General features: G+C 38.3%; 2 protein-coding genes and 1 non-coding gene across 3 annotated transcripts; 1 reads left to right on the forward strand and 2 right to left on the reverse strand.

Moving 5' to 3' along the window:
* Nucleotides 1–1,200: 1,200 nt before the first annotated feature.
* Nucleotides 1,201–9,616, reverse strand: LOC129367642 (terminal nucleotidyltransferase 4A-like). The gene is made up of 11 exons (XM_055042225.1): nt 8,652–9,616; nt 8,395–8,518; nt 7,716–7,762; nt 7,255–7,375; nt 7,029–7,136; nt 6,820–6,948; nt 5,590–5,803; nt 5,034–5,157; nt 4,839–4,942; nt 4,512–4,693; nt 1,201–3,514 (listed from the first exon to the last, which is right to left on the reverse strand). Exons 1-11 carry the CDS (start codon nt 9,335–9,337, stop codon nt 2,933–2,935), a joined length of 2,421 nt encoding a protein of 806 aa, XP_054898200.1. The 5' UTR covers nt 9,338–9,616; the 3' UTR covers nt 1,201–2,932.
* A 994-nt stretch (nt 9,617–10,610) lies between these two features.
* On the reverse strand, nt 10,611–20,016 carry ice1 (KIAA0947-like (H. sapiens)). Its single transcript, XM_055042281.1, has 20 exons — nt 19,814–20,016; nt 19,606–19,664; nt 19,034–19,145; nt 18,806–18,882; nt 18,329–18,366; nt 18,164–18,246; nt 17,983–18,059; nt 17,829–17,866; nt 17,612–17,694; nt 17,478–17,514; nt 17,247–17,297; nt 17,056–17,139; nt 16,613–16,959; nt 14,127–16,466; nt 13,313–13,475; nt 12,963–13,123; nt 12,424–12,614; nt 11,713–11,813; nt 11,507–11,605; nt 10,611–11,370 (listed from the first exon to the last, which is right to left on the reverse strand). The coding sequence occupies exons 1-20, from the start codon at nt 19,901–19,903 to the stop codon at nt 11,189–11,191; spliced, it is 4,413 nt and encodes a 1,470-aa protein (XP_054898256.1). The 5' UTR covers nt 19,904–20,016; the 3' UTR covers nt 10,611–11,188.
* Nucleotides 20,017–20,712: 696 nt separating this feature from the next.
* On the forward strand, nt 20,713–20,784 carry trnae-cuc (transfer RNA glutamic acid (anticodon CUC)). The gene has a single exon. It is a non-coding gene; the product is annotated as a tRNA-Glu (tRNA).
* Nucleotides 20,785–23,349: the final 2,565 nt, after the last annotated feature.

The raw sequence follows: 23,349 nt of genomic DNA on the forward strand, positions 1-23,349 counted from the left end.
TATCTTTACATCTACCTACAAGGTTTTATAATAACCTACTTTTATCTTTTTTTTTTTCTACTTTATTAGAAATTTCAACCAAAAACACTGAGTTTAACACAAATTGGGATCATGCATTTGTCATTTTTTGAAATCTGGCACCTGCACATTGCAACAATGTTTCAACTTAATCCAGAAAGTCTGCAGCAAGATAAAGTTCATAAATACTCACACAAACCTACAACTTTGCACTTCTATCAGTCTGAGGACTTTAGATAAACTTTCATTCAGTTTGGTAACTGTATTTATGCTACACAGACATTTTTCTAACACTTAAAGTTTATTCATGCCATACCACAAATCTACCTTCACTAAAATACATGAACAGGCCTAGAAAGAGGCCTTCACAGCCTGAAGAATCACACATTTAATCATGTTCTTCGCAGAAAATTACTGAAACAAAAATGACATCTTATTAATTCTGATGCAAGTAAAAATAGGTCCCACAGACCCGAACAGCTTAACAAGGGTTAATGTCCTCCGGTGCCATGTGAATCTATAAATCATAGCTCATTAATCACACACATTTCACTGAAATTAATTGTAATCAAATGGCATCGTCTGGTGCTATACAGATTAGTTCTGTCATTTCAATAAAATATAGATCTACGAATGGATTTTCACAAGAGGCTCAAGCCTCCATTTTCCAGACTGGATGATGAGGCAGAACTGGCCAATAGGAGACAGTGTTAGGTTTACACACACACACACACACTTCAACTCTCCATCCACCTCTCTTAAAACATATCTGGAAATAGTTTATTGCAGCTGTACCATTAAAGTGAAATAATTCAGTTATTACTACTCATATTTGTGTATAAATAGTACCAGACACCCAGCTTTCATTTTGACATTAGTCAAATTAGGGATGCTCCGATCGAGTTTTTTACCAATTTTCTGGAATGGCTGTGAATTTTTCGCTTTAGGTATAATTTATATTATCTGGCAAAATGATCTAGCAATAAATTCACTTAATTTAGACAGACATATTTTAATACATATTTAAAATGGTGATCACCGATCAAACACTTTTTCACAGAGATCGGCAGCTCATCGATCATCACACCTCTGGCAAGGATATAAACTCTTCAACAGCAAATCATTGCAGCTCATTACATATAAAATTAAGCAATGAAAAAAAAAAATCCAACTTCACTCAAATTACAGCTTCTTAAAATGTTTATTAAAAAATAGAAAACTTACATCTAAAAAAAAGTTACGCATTGAAATGCAAGTTTACAGATTATAACCCATCCTTCATACAGAGATCTGGGGATTTGGTGTGATGCAATGTTGCAAAAACCAAGATAATGGTTTGAAAAGCAGCGTTGAAAACCAAGGAATTATTTTAAGAAAAGCATGTTGGGTTTGGTACACAGGAGGCACATTTGACTTTCAAAACAAGTTCTCAAATTTCTCAAACTTCCGTATGTGGGAGCCCTCGCATTTCAGTAAACCAATGTGAAAATTGTACAATATAAAATATTAAGACCGACAACCGTTTCGCAGATTCACTTACCAGAATAATAGAAATAATCAAAAAAAAAAAAAAAAAAAAAAAGAAAGAAACACTGATGATAATACTGACATTTACCAACAGCAATAGTAGTCTGCTCACTGAGCTTACACCTAAATAACCCTGGCAGTGCTTACTGAAATATATACAGAAAGCTCTGGCTCCACACAAGAGGAAAAAAAATATATATATATATATTTGGTCAGTTAAGAAGGCAGTTAACCTGCTGCTTTAACAGAATCAGAGCATTCGTAAGGCAGAAAATAAGCACTTTGCTGGTATAAAATAGCACCAACTACTTCTGAAATGTCATGAGTAAAACATGGCTGAAGATGGTTTTCAGCTCTGCCAAATAGTGCAGGGGCTTCAAATAAAAATGAAAACATTTTGGAGAGGCAGTTGGCAAAATTCAAGTGATAATGTGGAAAAATTCAAGTGGGTAAATGTTGAGTCAAGGGCTTTTGGCACATGTCTAATAGTATTCCATACCATCTCCTTTTACAGAAAGGTCTCATTCACACACACAAACACACTTGCTTCGTCTATGCCCTTGAATCAATCTATTGCACACATCAACAAAGGTAAAAAAAAAAAAAAAAGTGAAATAAAATCTCGTAAATATTGCACATTGTTGCAACAGAAACATAAGGTGGCAAAGTCTGGAGTATCGATGGTACCAATGTGAAAACAAAAGCATTTTAAAAATCCAGGTGGGTCTTAAACAAGAGCAGGGGATGGGGGGTTTAATGACCAATATACCCACACATGGAGTGTACATTCACACCAGTCTTCACAGTGTAAGCTCTTGAGACAATGTCCGTTTTGTGCCGTCACATCAAAAAACATTGTCAGCATTTTCCTGCATAGGTAGAAGGAAAGTGTAGTGCTTTGCTTCGGTCCAGAGTACAATTTCTAGAAGAGACTCTGAACTTTAAAGAGCTCCGAATAAGCAAAGCTAAAGGGGGAGACATATTCAGAAAACCAAAACCTAATGATAAAAAAGGCTCAATAAAAATCAAAAAGTTCCAAGGAGTGTCAGGCTTAAATGAACCACAACAGTACTATGGCACATGATGTTCAAATTGCATGGACCCTTAATACTTAACGGTTCTGTAATCTGGAGATGAGGCCAATGAGGCAGGCCCAGTAGGTTGATCACCAATTCATTCACTGAGTTTATGCTGGTTTAAGGGCCACAGAGTTTAGACTGATAGGCCAACATGAGCATGGTTAAGACCTTAAGAGTTTTTTCTGTCCAGTTGCATGGTCCTAGCAAGCTATAGGGTACGCCTCATATCAACTTGTGAGTTGTAGGACAAATGCAGATGCGCTTTGGAGACCGTTCAACAGCAAAATGTGTGCTACGACTGACTTCCATCATTGGCTCTGATTCAGAGGCGGGACCACGTCTTTCTTTCTACGTCGCCACGTGTTGCGGTTGTACTGGTGCTGGTTCCTGAAGCAGGACACCACGTTGTGAGTTTGGTGAACCAGCCTGTGCTGCACACTGAAGTTGCCTTGAGGGATATTATGGCATTGGATGTTACCAGTTTGGTTGTGCTTTGAGCCAAACTTGTGAGGCTCTAGTGAGCCTTGGGAACAGGATCTCTGGGCGTACGGGTGGTGCAGCGGCCCGCCTATCTGAGAGTGGTTTAGTTGGGCGAGGAGAGGGCTTGGTGGCTTAGTCTGCTGGGGGAATTGTGCGGCGTGCGTTGTGTGATGGTGCACAACGCCAATGGAAGGAGGGTTCTCGTGGTAGAACTGGCAATTGGAAGGAGGGATGGCAAAGTTTTCTGGGAGAGGTATTTGAACATGGGGTGCGGGGTGAGAAGTGTGCAAAAAGCTCGCTGGATGTGTAGCCCCCAGTTCAGCAGCCACCTGGATCACTGAATGGATTGAAGCCAAGGTGAGAGGATGGAGCTGGATAGAACAGTTGCTACTTTTTGGAGAGTCAGACTCCTAATGAAAGACAGAACAACAGAAAGCATTGAGGCTCAAATAAGGTGAAATAGAAGGCGGCATCTATAAGTGTTTCTCAATCAATTTGAACAACATTATTAGTAACCCAATTGAAAAAGTCTCAGATTTCTTACAGTTATTCAGTTTTAAGCACACATTTCTGTTCAGTTTGATGATTATGGCTTCAAAGCTCATGAAAACCTATTTGTCCTCTGAAAATTAGGATATTATTTTAGGACATAAAGTGGGGTTTTAAATAGAAGCGATCCTGCCATTACATAACCTACAGGCTCCAAGATTATCAATCGAGACTTCTCTGGGGGAATTAAAAAGTTTGGAAAAGATTCCCAATGTGTGAACTGTGGCAGGTGTCAATACTTCAGTAGCTACCACAAACCAATGTATCCAACTTATAGGCTAAAACTTCTGTAGTCCTTTTGTTGGGCTATTTCTCAACAGAAGCAATGTCTAACTTGGGTCACAGAGAAAAATGTACAGATAAACCCATCGCTCAGTGGTTCAATGTCCTCTTTTCAGGTGCGGGTCAATTATGCATTTTATTGGGAGATCAATAAGTGCAATCACGCAAGTGTTTTCTAAATGTTAAACTGAATTTGAGAGGTAGTGCCAACAAGAAAGGCCCTACCTGATCACCTTCATGCCAAACTGCTTTGCAGCAGACATTTGTGCAAAAAGGAGTCTGGACCAAGCACCCACTGAAAATACTGTTCACTACATGAAAGTAGTTTTCTGTGGGTATACATTTCAGGATTCAAATTTTATTATTTTAAGAATTAACATTTCAACTTTTACCTGACTTACATGTTTTCATTAGCTGTAAGCCTTAGTCACTTCACAGAAATGAGCATTTGAAATAACTGTTTAAATTTCTGCATTGAGTTACTAAACTATATCTGAGTGACACTATTCTAATACATAAAAAGTGGTGTTAGCATTACATTTCTTCAAATAAAAACATAAATGGATACGGCCTTACAATGTCACTCCCAGAGGAAGAAGATGAAAGTGAGCACGCTGAGGAAGACGAAGAATGGTTTTGAGGGCTGGGAGGAAACATGGGAGAAGGTGAAAGGGAGTCCGAGCTCAGAGGAGAGGGGGAGTCTCTTTGATGCTCGATCAGCATCATTCTGGCAAGCTCCTGCTCACAGATCTCCAAATCTAAAAAAAAAAAAAAGAAAAAAGCCACAAAATCGTCTAGTTAAGAGATGTTTGTTATGATCAGACAACTTGTGCAGTCCAACAAAAATGTCATCTTACACTAATAAAATTAACAGAACAGAACATAAAAGCGATGCTAACTTACCATTGTTTATCAGTTTGGCACCCTGTCTGGCTCCCCACTTCTTGATTATACATTCCCTGTAGGACATCACCTCTGGGCTAACTTTAACAATCCGCCCTAAAGTGCTGCAGCAACCCCAAAAATATAAGAAAAGGCAGGTTACTCCCACACTCTAAACCATGTAGAGACTTTGGTGTTCAAATGCAATTCACCAACCTGTCGTACTCTTTGTTTGGGTATGCATACAGAGGAGAAACACCGTGGCTTAAAGCCATATATGCAAAATCAAAGACCTGCTTGACTTGCAGGACACCATACGAACTCCTGCCAACGTCGTTTCCTGTGAGGATTGGAACAGGCAGGTCAACTACGCATCAGTAGGACAAAGTCAGTGTGTATACAAGTAGGTTTTAAGTGAAGGTCATTCGATATCAACATGTTCAAGCAGCACTTTTTAAATCAGGAACTCGATCAGAAGGATTTCAAAAATAAAATAAGTTCACAATCAGAATGGTTAGCTGCAAATGTTCAACTCCACCCCCCCTAAAGATGAGTAAATTCCCCATGTTGAATCTCAGAAATACTTAATTTTCAGCTATTTGTAACATAATCACCCTGCAAATAATCATCAAACTAATGTTCATTTAGTTGCAGATATTAATTCTACTTTCAATCTGATTGCACTGATAACACTTTTGCAAGGTTGATTTTGTCCAACTACAAGTCTAGTTTCAACACTGCAGTTAATTAAACTTTTCCGTCCAATTCTGACCTGGCTGCACAGGATCTTCTATGCAGAGCATGGAAGGCCGGTTTCCATGGTCCATCGTTTTCAGCATCTCTTCCTTGGACAGGTAAGCTCCTCCATTCTTCAAACGGATGCCTGTTTTCATGTAATTGAAGTCACGACCGTAGAGCTCAAAGAACTCAATCAGCAGGATGCCCAGGTTTATGTTGGTGCGTCGTGTGTCAATCCGAGGATGTAACTAGTTGACAGGATAGCAACAATAACAGTTACAAGTTTAAATGAAACCTCCAAAGTTTGAGCTCATGTGCTGGGAAAAAAAAAGTGTTTTTTGCAATTTTCATCATCCCTGCTGAAGAACTTTGATTCAGATAATCATATTGTGAAATGTCTAAAATGTATTTTAACTTAATTCCATGATAAAATGAAAGCTAATATTTAAGCTGCCTCTGCCTATCACAGATTGACTTGACTGTTTGAGCCTACACAGTGACACTCAGGTGCTTTATCTAAGAAGTTTCTTCCAAGAGGCTTACATTTCTGCAGCATACTCTTTCAAAGTAACAAAAAAAATATCAGCAAAATTTATTTTTATCCAAATAAACTACATGCATTTGAGTATTCAACCAATTATTCAGCTTGTGTGCCCTGAAAACAGCTCTATAACACCAAAAGCGACTGACGCCTATTTTACCAACAAATGCTCTGTTGACACATTTGCTATAAATGCTGCCACATCCCCTTCCACATCAGGGTAAGAATGCTGGTCAGAACTTGAGCAAAAATTACCCCAGCTGGGTTACATTTGAAAAATTTTAGTTTTATTAGAAGCTTTTTCACAGATTATTTTCCACTGTGGCCATTTTCAAGCTAACTGGAATCCCAATGGAGCATTTTTTTTAAATCACGTAGGATGCTGGGCAGATCAGTGTCCAAACTAGGCAACATTTATCTTTACTGGACAAAAGACCATATAAAAAGCACTCAGTGTAGGCCACAGCATTCACAATAGGGCACTCCCATTACCATCTTCTTGGGTGGTTATTGAGATAAACATCATCAACTCCCAAGCTTAATGTTCTATATCCCATGGAGCCTTTAGCTCACTTTCTTTGGCATTTTTTACATTACATATTTAATAGTAAGGCATTTTTCCACAATAGATTATACAACTTCACAAAAACAGCGAGTAAGTATTAGCATGTCGCAATGGAAATGCACATTTTTGAAACATGAGTACTGCATATGTTTGCGCACCTGCAAGAAGCTGATGGCCATTAGTATAAGGCTGTATGAGCTGATGCCTCCAGTAAAGACTTCGTTCAGATCCCTTTGGAAGAGAAACTGCTTCAGAACGAAGATCAAGGGTGGAAGAACTGTGTATTTCTACAAAACCAAAAAGGAAGTCTTACAAATCCAAACATTTATAGTGGGCCCTTTAAAAATATAAAGTACCTGAAACTGACCTTAAGGTAGCTTTTGATGAACTGTGCTGCTTTCACTGCAGTCTCCACATTGAAGCTGATGTCCACTTTGACCTTTGTCTCATGATCAGTGAGTTTAATAATTGGAACCTGAGATCACACATGCAAATCATTTAAGAGCTTCAGCATGAAAAACTTTACAATTTTCTGAGTAAACTCACCCGTCAAAGGTTTAAAAAAATAAAAATAAAATCTTTACACTACTCACTGTAGCTTTGTCAAGGACTTTGATAGGATAATTGCCGGCCACGTTGTGTTTTTTAAGCGCTTGTTCGAGATCCTGAAGTGGGGGACGATCCCACTTCCCAAACACCACAAGGTCAATGTCACTGAAGAGATAAAACATGCAAACATCTGCTACCTAAAGCTTAATCTATACCTGTGGTAGGCATTTATACACAGACCTTATGGTGCGTCAGAGCAAACAACTGCACAAAATGTATATTATCTGTCTCATTTCATATCTCCACCTCCACTGTGGAAAATTATATTCTATAAAAAATATCAAAAGTCAACTTTCTGCTTCCATGCAAACCAAAGTGAAACAAGCAAAAACAAATAACTCTACTTTTGGTTGGTATATCAAGATTTAGTGATGTTCCACTTCCAAATGAATGAAATCACAAAAAAATATTTATTCAGAGATGGAGAGACAAACAAAAACAATACCTTGTCGGAAGATATAAACCTGTGCTGAAGCTGCCAAAAATTTGCACCTGCAGAGAGATGAAACGATACAAACCGGACTTAAATGCAACTACATCTAAATCAATTTCAAAATAGACAAAGCTGTCAACGCTTGATTTTTTTTTTCATGCGAAGGCTTTCAGACAGTGGGAAAGTGTATCACTTTAATAAAATATGCCAGTCTTGAAGCCTATCTATTTCTGAGGACTAAAGACTAGAGAGTGGAGAATATTCAGGCATACAAGAATGGCTGGAAATCCAGACAGTGCTAGCGAAAAGGTAATACAGTGGCATTGGTTTTAAAATCATTTATTGACACTGATGGATAAATTAGGTTAGTCCAACAAAATTGACTTGTGATTTGCAATGTTACAGTTTTACAAAGCTATCCAAAATGAACTCTTGCTAATGCACTTGCATTAGTGTTATGATGACACTGTAATTGTAGAATGTTTCAAGTGGACGCTTGGAAAGCACTGAAGAGAACAGGTTAAAAATTGGAGCTATGTCATTTGCTTAGGATGTGAACAGCACTACTTTTTGGTGATAAACTTGAGAATTCTGTAGAACCCTTCAGTGTTCTACAGAATTCTCATCAAAGCAGGATTCACCAGAGATGCTTCCAGTCTTCAACTGTGCCACACTCTCATGTCCCACTCACCCGAGCTGTAGGCCACAAATTCTTGATGATACTTTCTATTCTGTTCACTACATCCCTTCTCATGGCCTCCTCCTCGGGTCTTGGGGACATGAAGCTGAAGAAGTCCATTATTTCCTCGTGTAAACTGGAGAGAGAGAGAGGAAAAAAAAGAGGACAAAACTCAATGTTAAATGCTTGCGTGAAAAAGGAGACAACGTGTTCCGTATCCATTAATTTAATACGGCAGCTGATAATGATGAATCATTATGTTCTCTTACCCATTAATGCCCGGGCTGTAGCGCCGGGTTTTCCACAGGCTGTAGGAAGAGTCTACGTAGGGGGCATTGATGTCGTAGGAGAGGAGCGGGTTGAAGGCGTGGAAAGTGTTGGCCCTGTTCAGATGCTTCCTGCGGCCGGGTGGATGTGATTGATAGTGCTGCTGCTTGCTCCCCGGATGGCTCTTCATCCCGGTGGGGGTGTGGCCGCCGGGCTGTTGCATGCTGCGACAGTGTTGCTGGACAGCGTGAAAAGGCTGCCTGAGGCTGTTCTCGCTCACCTTCCGCTCGCCGTAGTGCAAAAACTGCTCGGCCTCGTCCGCCGCGCTCAGGCTGTCGATCTGAAGCGAGGAGCCGTGGGGAGAGGAGCTGTCGGCCTCCGAGTCCAGAGAGGAGGAGGACGGTGACAAGGAGCCCTTCCTCCGGACAATTCCCCTCTCTCCGCCGCCGCCGCCGTCTGCCCGCGGCAGTTTACCAAACACAGTCCCGGGTGTCGGCACTACATGCCTGCAGCTCTCAACGTAAGAGCCCAAGTTTGCATTTTGTACCGCAAAGTTGCGCTGGTGGTGAGGCTGGTTGTCGAGGCCGGGATGTGCTCCGAATGCCTGCGAGGTCTCCCAAATCTGCATCCACAGGGAATTGGCCGGTCCCTTCTGCTCCGGCTGAATCCAAACGTTCCTGGGATCCATTGGTCTCGAGTTGACCGAGAACCGTCCGCGCAGAAACGACCAATACAAGCAACTTCGCAATTTCACGCGTTACACTCGGGGACACGAAACAAAAAAAAAGTAAAACAAAAAAAAATCATGCGGTACCGTTTCACAAGATTTTTCCGAAAAGCTTCATGTCTGGAGACTGGTTTGGTTGGTCAAGCGGGTCGGCCAAACTCCTCTCCCCTTAAAAGGCAGGCAATATGGCGCAAGCAACACCACTACGGTTCACCAACCGCTCATCTGTGAGGGATTTAAATCTTTGAACACACCCCCTCTCCGCTGGAGGAAGTGTCGAGTTAGACACATGTAACCAGAAACACCGGAAGTTAGACTATGAAAGCTTCTCTTTACAAAGACGCACATTGTTGTATCACTAAAATAACGTTGATTATAATACGTATCAATAAACTTTAAACAACGCATAAGAAAAATACTTTAACAGTGAGGTTACTTTTAAGCAATATTTGTTCTTTTTCTACTTATTTTGGCAGTCAAAACCGGAAACAAACCTGTTTTCTATGTGACAAATACAGGCGGATGCATGAGCTTTGGGTCTAACATAGACTTATAAAACCTAGATACGTCTATGAGCAACATATTCGCAGTCTTACTCTTAATCAGAGCTCAAATTCACACTATGCACATTTTTGAATGTTATTTCATTGATGAGTTTTGTCCAAAACTCACCAGATTACATCACGACTGCCTTTCAGAAGTGGATTTAGAACTCTTTGCTTTGCAGCTGATTTAGTGGGATCATGGAGAGCATGTTTCGTTTTTCTGCAAATGTTGAGCGTTAAATGTAGAGTTTACATGCACAACATAAACCTCCCATAAACAATGAAGGAAAGCCACAGTTCATACTGTAAAAACTAGTAGGCTGGAATATCTACATTGATCTGACCTATGGTTTGATCATAGTTAATCTTAGAATCAATACCACCCCAAAATTAATCTAGTTGCTGTATCGGACAAAAATAAACAATAAGAAATAAAACATCACGCTGTTAGGGGTTTTATCTATTTTGTCAAATAATCTTTCCTTACTTCTTCTTGAGTGGTGTAGTCAGTCTAAGGGCTTCTAAAAAGGTTTGTTAGGATTGCCAGTTCTCTATCCTATTCTTTAAAACAACATGAGCCTTGTTAATTAATGCTTTAAAGTCACAAAACACCAACAATCCTTGCAAAGGACAAACCTGTTTTTATCCTATTATTCGAGGGCATGACTGGAAGGAACATCAAGAACATAGTAATTGGAAACTACAGCAAAAACAATCAATTTATACAAGATGTGTTCATTTTAATTAGAAAAAATAAAAGCTCCTGAAGAAAACTGTACAAAACATTTACTTTGGCAAAACAAAAAAAATCAATATTTCTGATTTATATACACCAGCTTCACAGTTTAGCACACTGTACATATTGTTACCTGAAAATTTTACAATGTCAAATAGTTGTACTATGTCTAGCTCGAGTGCGTCTTTTGCAGGATGTAGTAGACTAAACTTTAGAAAATAAAACTTCTTGGACTCCCATAAAAGAAAATATTTAGCTTGAAAGACTTACAAATTTAAATGCAATTTAAAAAACAAATAACATTTATTAAGTCTGAAATTATTTGAAACAATCGTCTTTAAATGTGGACAAAAATATTAAAATGGAGTTCAATACACCCTGTTGTACTGCAAAGAACACAAACCTTTTAGTCGCCACTCCCGCTTACATGGTAAACAACTATATTAAGGCTGTAAATCAATATTGAGGTATTTGTCTTGTCTTAAAAATAGTTACATACAGAAATGATGGTCAATGTGGTTTAGTAAATTTTCAGCTTCTGACGTTTCTACAAATAGATGCCACTTGATTAATACAACTTGTGACAGCAGGAGGGACGTTCTGTGGAGCCTCTCCTCTCCACTCTGCCAAAGCATCCAGGGCTTGTTTGGGATTGCAGGGAGACAACTCATAGATGCAGTAAATAGCTGCTAACTGGACCGTCCAAGGCACCCCTGCAAGAAAATGATATAGAATGATTAGAACACTTCTGAGAATCTTTGCTTCACCATTTCTCTTAACGTTTTTGGTCTGTTTGGTTAGGTCACCACAGGTGAACAAAATGTGTCAGTTGTCGCTGAAGCCCCATACCTTCAGCTTGTCCATGCCTTCCGAATGTGTTGATGGTATTGGCCACAGTGACCAAAGAGGAAACAGAACCTTCTTTAAGGCCCAGCTGACCGAGCCGTCCTGTTTAAACACAAATGTAATCAGACTCTCATCTGTCTAATCATAATCCATTTTAAACATTAGTTCAAGTTGGCATTAATATACAAGGAAAGAAACAAACCGCAGACCTATGAGTCGAAGTACAGTAGCAGCAGTCTCATCTCGAACTGGTTCTTGCTGATCTCTTGGTTGTAGAACCCAGGTGTTCATTAACGGCCACAACTCTTTCCTGACAGAATAAAATGAACAACAGCATCCATAAATAAGAATATCATGAAAAATTTATTCTGATTATGTCCTATGTCAAGTATTTATTCACTGTTGTGATTTTGGTCAACAACTAAAGAAACCCAAAATTTTCTAAAACAACAACTTGATTAAATGCTTTGGCACTTTTCTACTCATACCAACTGCATTAAGAACACTTACCTATTCGTATACTGATACAAAGAAACACATCTTTGGGTTACATACCTCACCCAAGAGCATACTGACATGTGGTAGGGGTAGATGAATCCTCCATAATTTTGTATGCCATATTATATTCCAATTTCAATGTTTTTCTTTTTTTTGTCGTAAAATTTTAATTTTCAGAGAAATTAAGATTTCATTATCTGTCAGCCATAAATATCAAAATGATAAGAAATATATCCCTGAAATATTTCACTCGTGTGTAATGACTCTAATATATATATACTTTATGAATTTATTCACAGAGTTCTAATGAATTCTAATGAATTAAAATGTAATTGTTTAACTTTTGTAGTAGAACAAACAAGAGATACTGAACTTGTAAATACAAAGAAGGTCTGGAAAGAAAGAAAAATATAAAAGCATACCTCAGGATGTGTTCATAGGTCCATTCCCACTTTTTCTGTGAACAGAGGAGATGCAGTGTGAAGATTTGTTCCCAGGCTCCAGCTCCGAGGTCTTCTCCGTAGCGCAGATGCTTCGTAAAAGACTGATTGTTTCCTGAACGGAGTTCCGTCAGAGTTCTAAGTATCAGCTGGTCAAGGTCACAAGGAGGATTCTATGTTGATGATATAAGGGAAGACATGGTTTCAGTAAATCACAGAAGATTCGGATTGCCAAACATCATATAACTAATGACGCCATCACCAAGCATCACACCGATGTTGTTTTTAACAGGAACGCAGTTGAATAACGAGTGAGGCTCCTGTACTAATTGAAGCCACTAAAAACCCACTTCTTGAGAGTTGCCTTTGATGAATAATAACTGGAGCATGGGTTAATTCTAAAATAATTGGTTACTGTGTTTTCATTTTAACATCATTAAACTGCTTTGTTGCTGCTATGTGTCGACGAATTAAATATTTGCAAAATAACCCAATTGCAAAAAGTCATTTTAGCAGTATACCTTTTCCCATCCAAGGAAAGCAGCCAGGCAGCCAAGAAGCCCTTCTGGTGCTTTTAGTTGGGTAATAACATGAATGGCCTGGCACGGTAAGCTGCTGTGTGTCAGAACGTTGGGCCATGTCGTCACCATAAACAAGACCAGTTTTGCTGAATCTGGGAAATCTGACAAAGGTAAAACAGCATAAAATAAGTCATCACAAAATTTGAAAGTTAGATATAAAAAGAAAAGGAAAAAAGATTTTAGGACTCATTTATATGTTAGATAATTTAAGCCCAATTGTGTTTTACAGTGGAAGTACACAAATATGAATATTAGTTGTCTGTATTAAAAAAAAATAAAAAACTGCCCACCTTCGACAAGAATGCTGTAGGCCAGAATACGAGCCTTCTCCCAGTACTTCTTCTGTCTACAGATGCCTATGTAGACTCGACAGAGGGCTTGTAAGTAGTTTAGACAAAGTGCATTCTTTTCAGCCTTTAGTTTGGTCAATATGGCCACAATCATTTCATCTACCTGGAGATGGTGAGAGGAAACACATTTAAAATTTGCATAAGAACAATATCTTTCTTTATTAAAGGGGCATCACTATGTAAAGTTAACATTTTTTTTAAAAACTTTATATCATACTATAGTGTTATTCCCTCATTAAAAACACACAGACATGAACATTTACTCTGATACTGATATTTAATATTAATATTGCAGTCTTGGTCAATAACTGATTTTTACCAATATTAGACATGCATATTTCTCTACGCTTTTCACGCCTTGAGATATACCCAACAGCTGACTTTTGGTTCTCTGCTTCAATTAAAACACCCCACAATCCTGTGCTGTATCACTATCACACGATCAAACAAATACTATACAACCAATAATCTTCCTCTGCAGAAACTCAAACAAAAAATACCAACAAAAAGGAAATATACATTATCAATATCATCCGAGGAGTTTTAATTTTCTCTACATAAAACAGTATAAGCTCACTGCATGTTAATCATTTTGCATCATGTTTGCCATGAACCCTAACTTAGTTTGTTGATTAATCAAGGATTCTCTAAAACTGTAACACTTATTTAGTCAAAAATGAGCAGAAACAGAGCATTTAAGAAATAGTCTGCATCCCAAGTTTAGCCAAAGTCAGCCATTAATGGGTATACTCACCAAGCTACATCTGCATATGTCAGAGATGACCTCTTTCTCCTCTTCTCTCAGAATAGGCTTTTTGGGCAGTTTACCAACATAAAGGTGACTCTGGACAACAGGCAGTAAATCGAAACATTGTTTTTTAATTTTGTCTAAATAGTCAACGATAAGATCCTGCTCAGCTGGTTCTTCAAATTCTATGCATGGAAATGCTGTATTGCTTGTCGTCTGATCTTTTGCCACAGTACTGGAAGAGGCTGCTTCATTGCAACTGTGTAAGGAGGACTCCTGTTTGTCAGTAACATCTGCATAACTGCTGTCAAGCTTTGGGAATTTACTATTTTTGGACTGGGACGAATCGCCAGCAGGTCTTTTTTCTCCCCTGGTCTCTGTTTTTGTGAAGGCTGTTGAAGCAGAGCTGATGGTTTTGAAGCCTGATCTCTGATTGTCCGTTGTTTTTGGTAATACTCCATTCTCTGATGAGCACATGCTAAGATTGACATTACATTTCAAAATGTTAAGAGTCCAGGTGCAGACAGAGGAACCGGGGTCCATGGTATTTAGAATGCTCATGGAGTTTTCTTGAGGTGGACTGGTCGAAGACGAAGGGGAAGAATTAACTGTTATGGCAGGCAAGCGACCAGGAACTGGTAACGCATGTTTAGGAGTGGCTGAGCTAAACTGGAGCGGTGAAGAGGGGACTCCATTTGGATGGGTTGGACTGGTCAGGGAAGAAGAATAGCTGAGCTGCTGACCGTTGGGTGTTGAAAGGAATTTCACTGGAGTGGTAGAAGCTGAGCTATCCATCGGTGAAGGAAATGAAAGTTTTCCAATTGCGTGGCTTGGGTTGATTGGCTTGCCTGCTTTAGGAGGTGTTGTTATAGGGGTCAAGACAGGGGGAAGTGGAGGACCCATTTCCAAAAGAAGTTGGCCGATGGACTCTGGTGTTTGAGTTGCTAATGGACTGCCAAATGGTGTAACATTTTCCTCAACATTTGTATGTAAATCTGGCTGTTCATGGACTGGTGTAAATGTCTCCAAGCTCTGGTTTTGTTCTTTTCTAGCAGAAGTAGTAGAATCAGAGTGGAGTTTGTTGACAATTTCCTTTTCTGAGGTGAGTAGATTGTTCTTTGCAACTTTCTCTTTGTCCTGAGCTTTTTCCGGTTTTGGGTCAGTTTCCACAGGAAGCAGTTTTACTTGAGACGACTGACTTGAAGAACTTAACAGTCCTTCATGTAAATCTTTGTCTTCCAAAGATTTACTGTCAACTGTTATTTTTTCTGGGGACAATAAAGAAGCACTATCAGGTGTATTGGTACTTTTTGCTTTCTCTTTGTCAAAATCCTTTGGCGACAAAGCTGTAGAATTTACTTTTTCGTGTTCCGGGTCAGTACAGAACCCCTCAACTTCTCTTTTCAAAACCGGAGACTCTTCAGGAGACAAAGGTTTATCACAGACATTCAGGTCTGAGGGTGAAGCTGTCACGTCAACATCTCTAGGAACTTGCTCTGCATTCTCTTCATTATCCTCGGAGCAATGGACTCCAGCATCTACTTCCATTCCCTCTTCAAGGTTTTTATTTAAGACACAACTCATGTTGTCACTGCTGCTTGGTGGGGATTCCTCTGGCATTTCTGAGTCTTTACAGAGAGCCCCTGAGGCAGTGAGATTTGCACTGTCTTGACAAGAATCCACAGGACCTATTTGGCCGTCTGTGACACTGGTGTCTTCAGAAGATTCTTTGCTTTTAAATTGGCCAACAAATTGATAATTTTCTGCGTCTCCAGTGTTTGCAGTTGCCTCTCTTTCCCCATCAGTAACAACTGTTGTGACATCAGGAATGTCACCAGGACTCATATCTACATCCATCTTTATAGCAGTATCCAAATTGTCTTCTTCTGCCTTTTCAAAAGCCGTTCCAGTATCACAGATATCTGTACTTCGGGTGTTGGGATTTTCACTATGGGAATGCTCCATATCTTCACCTGGTAATGGGAGACCTTCTTCTGAAACATTACTATGTAATAATAAAGACTGTGGCAGTTTGGGTTCGAACACGTTTTTTAGAGAACTGCTGTTCTTATCTGAGCTTTCATTCAGTTCAGCACCACCACCCAACCCACAGTGTCCAATGTCTTTTTTATCTGAAATGTGTTCCAAGATGTCCACATTATCTTTTTTGTAAAGTGACAGAGATTTTGGACTGTTAAGATGTAGTGGTGATGTTTCAGAACTCGAAGGCTGATCTTGTTTAGGAAGTTGAACATCCTCAGAAAGTTCAGGACTGTCATTCTTTTCCTCACCATCCGTCTCTTTTGGTGAGATGGATAGTGCTGCATCACCTTCTACACTGGTGTCCTGAAAGATAGAAGCAAAAGTATTGCAGTGAAATAAACTCTGTGTATAAAAACAGAATTATTTAATAGGTCACTGTATACAAAAAGGATGACTTCAGTATGTATATGAAGCTGCACATAGCTTAAAAAAATAACAAAACTTCTCACCGATTCTGAAAGTGGAGATATGCAGGGTGGAAGTGGTTTAAAAAAATCCATTATTTCATCAATAGATACATAAAGGTTGCCTTTGATGGGAGACGACTCATTATGTTTATTTTTGTTGGGTGACTCTTTGCTCTTTTTCAGTGTGTTGTCTTGATTCAAGTGGTGGGTAGATGCTTGGTGCTTGCATGTGCCCTTGTCCTGCACTCGAGGACAAGGTTTCAACTTTGTGAGAGCAGATTGGGTCTCGACATGATGACTGGTCTCAGAAGTAGAGGTTGACATTTGTTTTTCATTAGCCCGCAGTTTGGATTGTGGAGAAGGAGGAAGGGCCAACCTATAACCAAACTCTAACATAAAAGGCAAACAAGACTGTGAGAACATAAAAAGATGTGCATTTCTGTATTATCATACAAGTGCAGAAGAGGTGTGAATGATGACCTCACCTGGTGACGTGGATACGTTTGACGATTGCTCATGCTCTGAATCCACACATTCCCATAAACTCTGCAGCAGCAGTCGCACCTTTCCTGTAAAGTAAGTAGAGAGATTTTTTACAAAGAAAAATTACTTTTGGGGTTAGGCTTAGTTGTGGTGCAAATTGAATGAATCATCATAAAAAGAGCCATCATCATACCTTTGTCAACTTTTGGTTCTGCTCTTGTTTGAGTTGTAGAGCTCCTATATTCTGTTTTTTTAAGACACAATTAGATTATTTACGATATTTTTGATGGAAAGTTATTTAATTTATAAGCAAAAAATTAAGCAAACACTATATGTTTGTTTTGCTTCTTAATTCCCAATTAACAGTAAAAATGAAATGCAATAACAAATAAATAAAAAAAATAAAAGGTTATGCATTCTGTACCTTTACATCGTTCTCTTTCCAGTTTTATCAGTCGCACCTACAAAATTTTTTAAAGACAAACAATCAGTTTGAATATTTGCTCCCCCACTCCCTGGTCCTCAAATCTGCATTTCCCTTTAGTGTTTTCACTGTACCTGGAGGTCACTAATGTTCCTTTCAAGCAGTATCTTCTCATTGGTCAGCTGAGATATTTGATAATTCTGTTTACAAATCGAGTCTGAAATAATTTCAGAAGTAGAGTTAAGAACCCGCCAAAGAAAAAGCAAACTGTCTCAAACCAACAGACTCGGCAGATAAAGTTTCAGCTTATGTCAGAAAATACTTCTGAAAGTACTAATGACTAAATCTCACCTTCGAGCACTCTAACTTTGTTTTCCAGACTATCCTTCCTGTCAATCAGAAAAGAACATTGCATAACCATTACCAATGACAGCAAAAATACACACCAAGTGTGAGTAGGTTGGAAACAGTTGTTCTTCAGGCACAAAACAAACTGAACTCTTACATGTTTGTCATGATGGCATTCTCCTTTGTCAATGTATCAACCTTCTTGGCTTGTTCCTGAGATTCTTTTAAAGATGCCTGATTTGAAAAAAAAAAAAAAAAACGTTTACAAATATATTGAGGAGATTAATGCTTTGGTCAGTAAAATAATCATGAATTTTTGATGTTTGTTTATGTTTTACCTGAGTTTTTAATAAATCATTTTCAACAGCTGCTTTCTCTCTTTTCACATGTGCATTTTCAAGACCCTGTGTTTCTGTCAAATCTGAGAGTTCAACACACACAAAGAAATACTTAGCAAACTATTAATATCGGAGAAGAATTTACTGAAAATAACTGCAATTTACCTTTCAAACATTTCAGCTCATCTCTCAGCGTTTCATTCCTAAGAAATAAGAAGAGTTACAGTGAGTTTTTCATTATAACAGAGACCCATATACCCTAACAATATCTCAAATTAGTTGTTGGACCACATGTGACAGACCAGAAGAAAATAATGCATAGATATAACATAAGAATTCAGATTTGTTTTTGTAATAAAATGAAATTATGAAAACTATAGATTGAGTTTATTTTCACTCTGAATCAAACTCCCTTATAGCTGCTCTTGTCGCTGCAAGTCTTTTGGAGTATACTTCTCCTAAATTTGCAAATGACAAGTCTGACATATTCCACCCAAATGAATGCAAGCAAATACTATTTTGTGGTGATCAATCAGACACAACCCCAATTAAATACAATCCAGTTTTTGTACACCACATGACACAATATGGAGAATTTCAAAGGGTAGGAGAACTGGAATTGCAATGAAAATGGTCACTTACTCAGTCAACATGTTGATATTTTCCTGCTTTAATTTGTCCATCTCTTCAGACAGCTGTTCATAGGCCTTAAGTGCATCCTATAAAAAAAAAAAAAAAAAAATATATATATATATATATATATATATATATATATATATATATGTGAGTTATGTTTTGTACATAAGAAGCAAAAGGCAGATTAATTTCAGAAAAGTATTTTTTTATCTTTTGAGGAGAAATAAGACCTACCGTCTTCTCTTCCAGTTCGGCCTGTACGGATTCATAATCTGCTGTCTTTTTCTCCAGTGTAAACAACCGCATCTGCAGTTCCTCCAGTTGCTCTCGAAGCCTGATGGAGTCACTGCAAACATTAAAATGTAATGAAAAAAAAAATGGACACTTTTATAAAAATTTAAAACAAAATGAAAAGCAGTAAAGTTGCTTTTCACTTATTATTAATGATTATCACTAATTCTTTTGTGCCACATTTTCTTATGAGTAGTGCTGCTAGAACACAAGACTGGCCGATATTAAAAAGCAAATATTTATGCAAAGTGAAACTAAATGCATAGAGATTAGCAAAGTGAAAGAACAGAATGGAATCCCCGCCTTAACTCTATTTTATACCTATAATTATGAAAGCAATGGAACATATGTCATAACAAGAATAACAACAGATAGAAACAATTTAGTTACTTTAAGCTTAGTCTGTCTTTTATTCTTTTGAAACTTTTATCTCGGCTCCTGTAACAAGCGGATTTATCTGCGTTTGGCTGTTTGGAAGCGTCACCATGACAACTGATCTTGAAGCCAATACTCACTCGGTACCTGCTATTTTCTGTTTCAGAGCAAGAAATGATGCGACGTACTCGGTTAGGCTCTGCTCAACAAAATAAGAGACACACAAAAATATTCAGGTGTAAGTATGTGTAATCATCAACATGATAAATTCAGATCTGAGACTGTTAACGCAGTTAAAGACTAGAGAGTCTTTAAAGTGTCTTTCTTGTCCAAGAAAACAAGACTAACCTGGTGCAAAACAGAGCAGTTCTGACAGCTCCCAGCAGTCGCATCCGCGGCTATTGCTGCCGCTTTGACCTGACTGTCTCCTGGCATCATGGCAGGACCATTAATTCCACCACGACGCACAATGTACTTAATGAACAGAATTTCAATTAAAGAACCAACGCTCGGTGTCACATATTCCAAACGTTTTCGCGTCTCCCACGTTGATCAAGGCCCCAGTTTGGACCCTCCAAAGAAGAGGAGCTTCGGAAAAACGCCTGTCAAGTTTGTCACTTCATTTTCCTCTCTATAGTCTTCATTTTTACTGTATAAAAACAACAATAGCATCCTTAGACAGGTTTAATGTATGTTTGTGTGTTTGTGTTAGCTCTGAGTTTAAGATTTGTTTTATGCCATGGCATTTTCATTCAGGCAGTTTGTTGTGGCGAAAAACTACACGGTACGATTGCGACTCAACATGTACCCTGTAGGGGTCGCATTTAAGTTTAATTTTACCGTTTGAATTATAATTTGCGGCGCTTAAATTTGACATAGTGATAAAAAAAAGTGATTCAATGTTTATATTGAAACAGTATGTTGGTGTCAAACGATATTCAGTGCCATAATACATCTCTCTATGTCGCTGGTATACGTTCGAAAACATTGCTTAGCTAATGCTTTTATTTATTACATATTTATTGTTTCACTGGAATGAGAAAATATGAGAGCGAAATAAAGAATATATTGCAACTGTAGTTGCGGGTTTTGACTGTGTTTAACTATCCAGTATTCGATAATGTTGGTCGATTGTTGTCATGTGAGCCCGACTTGAAGTAAATGCTACTCAATAGTATACAGCACACAGCAATATGTACCACATTTCATTGAGGTTACGTGATAAAAAAAATCTCGAAGAACACCACTCCCTGGTGGTCTAGTGGTTAGGATTCGGCGCTCTCACCGCCGCGGCCCGGGTTCGATTCCCGGTCAGGGAACTACCTTTTTTTTTTTCTCCACACTGTGTTGCCTTTACGACAATGGTCGAATTAAAACGACCTAAAATAGGGTCAGGGATACCAAAGAGTATTGATAAAATTGAAAAGCAATTTATGCTCCTTCACTACACTGAAAAAAGTGTGTGAAGAGGTTTTATTTGTATTAAATGATGTTCCTTCATGTGTCATATAAATGTAATATTTTTTGAATCACAGTCAAGGTGTTTTTCTGTGCAGCTGGAAATGGTGTAGAAACTAATGTATCATGATGTGTCTACTGAAGTAAGTTTCCAGGGTTGCTGAATTTTCCCAGACAGTTATTTGGGACCTTCCTGTTTTTCCCGTGGCCTTCCCTGCATGGAGATAGAGTGTTTAGTTTTCACCTCCCATAGACATTACAGTGAATGAGCATACAAGGTTTCGTATGTTTTCCTTTGTTTCTTTTGTTTGCTCTTCGAAGATTGAGTCTCCGCCTCGGTAGTAAAGAGAGATGAATAAAGTAACTATGCAACTCTGAGTTCCTCAGAGCGGATCCTAATTTGTGCCTAATGCAGTGTATTTCTTGCTCTCCGTCTGCAGATGTATTAAAGATTGTTTTTGCTCCCTGACTTTTGTCTGGACCTCAGTCTCTGAATTGTGCACTTCACAAGTGTGATCAGGGTTAAGTAATATTTACTAAATAAATAAGAGCAAATTATACATAATAAAAAAGACTGTGTGCAGTTTGGACTCTCACCGAGCTGAATTATACAAATTTAGAATATTTTTTAATTTCATTTTACTGTTTTTATTTAAATAAAATCAGCAGAAAAACAATAAGTAGAATTTATTTATTTATTTTCAATGGTAAAGTCAAAAGTGCAGAAAATTTATAAATTTTACTCATTGGGAGTAAAATGAGTATTCCCAATGAGTACTTTATTTTTCCCGCCCCAAGGCATTTGAACATCCAGTCTGCTTGGCACTTCATGGACTACCGTTTACTTAAAGGTAAGACATGTTTTAATTGTTCTTAGTTAAACAATTCAAGTGTCTGTAGCAGTTAAACATTGTCTTAATTTACTGCAAAGGATTCGAAGTCAGTCTACGTCGTCTTTGATTTGACTGAATGCATTGCAATGATTGAAAAAGTAGTCTCAATGTCACAATTTAATGTGACTAAAGTAATATCGATAGTGGCCGTAAGCTACTCTTTTATTTAATGTAGTTTTTGGCCTCAGCCCAAGCTCCCCCTCCCCCACCTTAACAAGCTAGCTAGCATGTTTGGGGACCATAATGGAGGAACAGACGTTGTTTTCAACGGTGAGAAGGCTAATCAACTTAGGAGTTTCGTTTAAAGTTACTGCATTTTGTTTTTACAATTAAAATGTACTCAAGTAACATTTTCACTCAAGTAGCATGTCAAAAGCAGATTTCTAATCAGTTTCCATAACGTTACACATTTCGGAAAAAACATCTGCCGTTTTACATTTTGAGACAAAGTGCGCTGTTTCTTCTTTTAATTTGGCGTTATTTTCATGGAACGTCTGTTATTGTGTTTTGAGCACAATGGCTGGTGTTTTGCTGAACCCAAGTTCACCGGCTCTCACTGAGGCTCCATTAACGTTACGTTATTTGCATTCAGATGGCACAAACGGCTACCTCGTTTTTCCTGTTATCTCGGAAAAACGTTCTGCTTTCAAACTGTGGTTGCGGCTCACACTGACAGATAAACAGTCACAGTGAGATGCGTCAGTGAATGTTGGGTTGAAATCAGTACGTAGAGCTTCGTACTGACTGCTGCCACAGAGAGAGTGAGAGAAATGTTTCCTTAGTCCGTTTTGGGCGGCTTTGATTTTAATATTTATTGTTTGGCATTTGTTGATGTGCATATTACCTTAAAATCTATTTCATATTTTTGTCTAACATCTTAAAACGATAGTTCATTTTTTGAAGTGGGATTGGATGAGGTATTCATTCATAGTTGGTATATTATAGAGCTGGATGATTTTGAAAAAAAAATACTTAATTGTGATGATCTTTTCAGTGACATTACAGTTGCGAAATGATTTGCAATTGTTTTCTTATTTTCATTGAAAAAATTAATATCATTATGGCGTGATTCTTGCAGGGATGGTTTTTTTTCTATAGATTATGATGTGTAGGCCAGGACATCTTTGCAGCAGGACATTTAACTTAAAATAGTTTTTTTTTATGATTTAGGAAATATTGTACCTCCTGTGATTTGAAAATCGCAGTAGGCTGTACTGCAATTTTGATAAAATGTTTATTAATTGTTCAGCCCTGGCACATTATTTAATTACTAGATCTATTGGTGATGTAGGCTACTAGTTATACACTAATTTAAAAACACCTTTTTTTCTTATTATCTTAGGTTCTGGCCTATGGGGTGGCAGTGTAAGATCTGCAAGTCTTTGTCTGGAACAAAGGGAATCTACTAAAACATTACAGACTACAACACGCAACATTTGGTCGTGGGCAAACCCAGCCATGTCTATATGACAGTTGCCCTTGCACATTTAAAACACAGGTTGCCCTTCGCACACATTTGTCCAGGTATCATAC

Source organism: Poeciliopsis prolifica, unplaced genomic scaffold, assembly GCF_027474105.1.
Source record: "Poeciliopsis prolifica strain line A6 unplaced genomic scaffold, Auburn_PproV2 SCAFFOLD017, whole genome shotgun sequence".
Classification (NCBI taxonomy): Eukaryota; Metazoa; Chordata; class Actinopteri; order Cyprinodontiformes; family Poeciliidae; genus Poeciliopsis; species Poeciliopsis prolifica.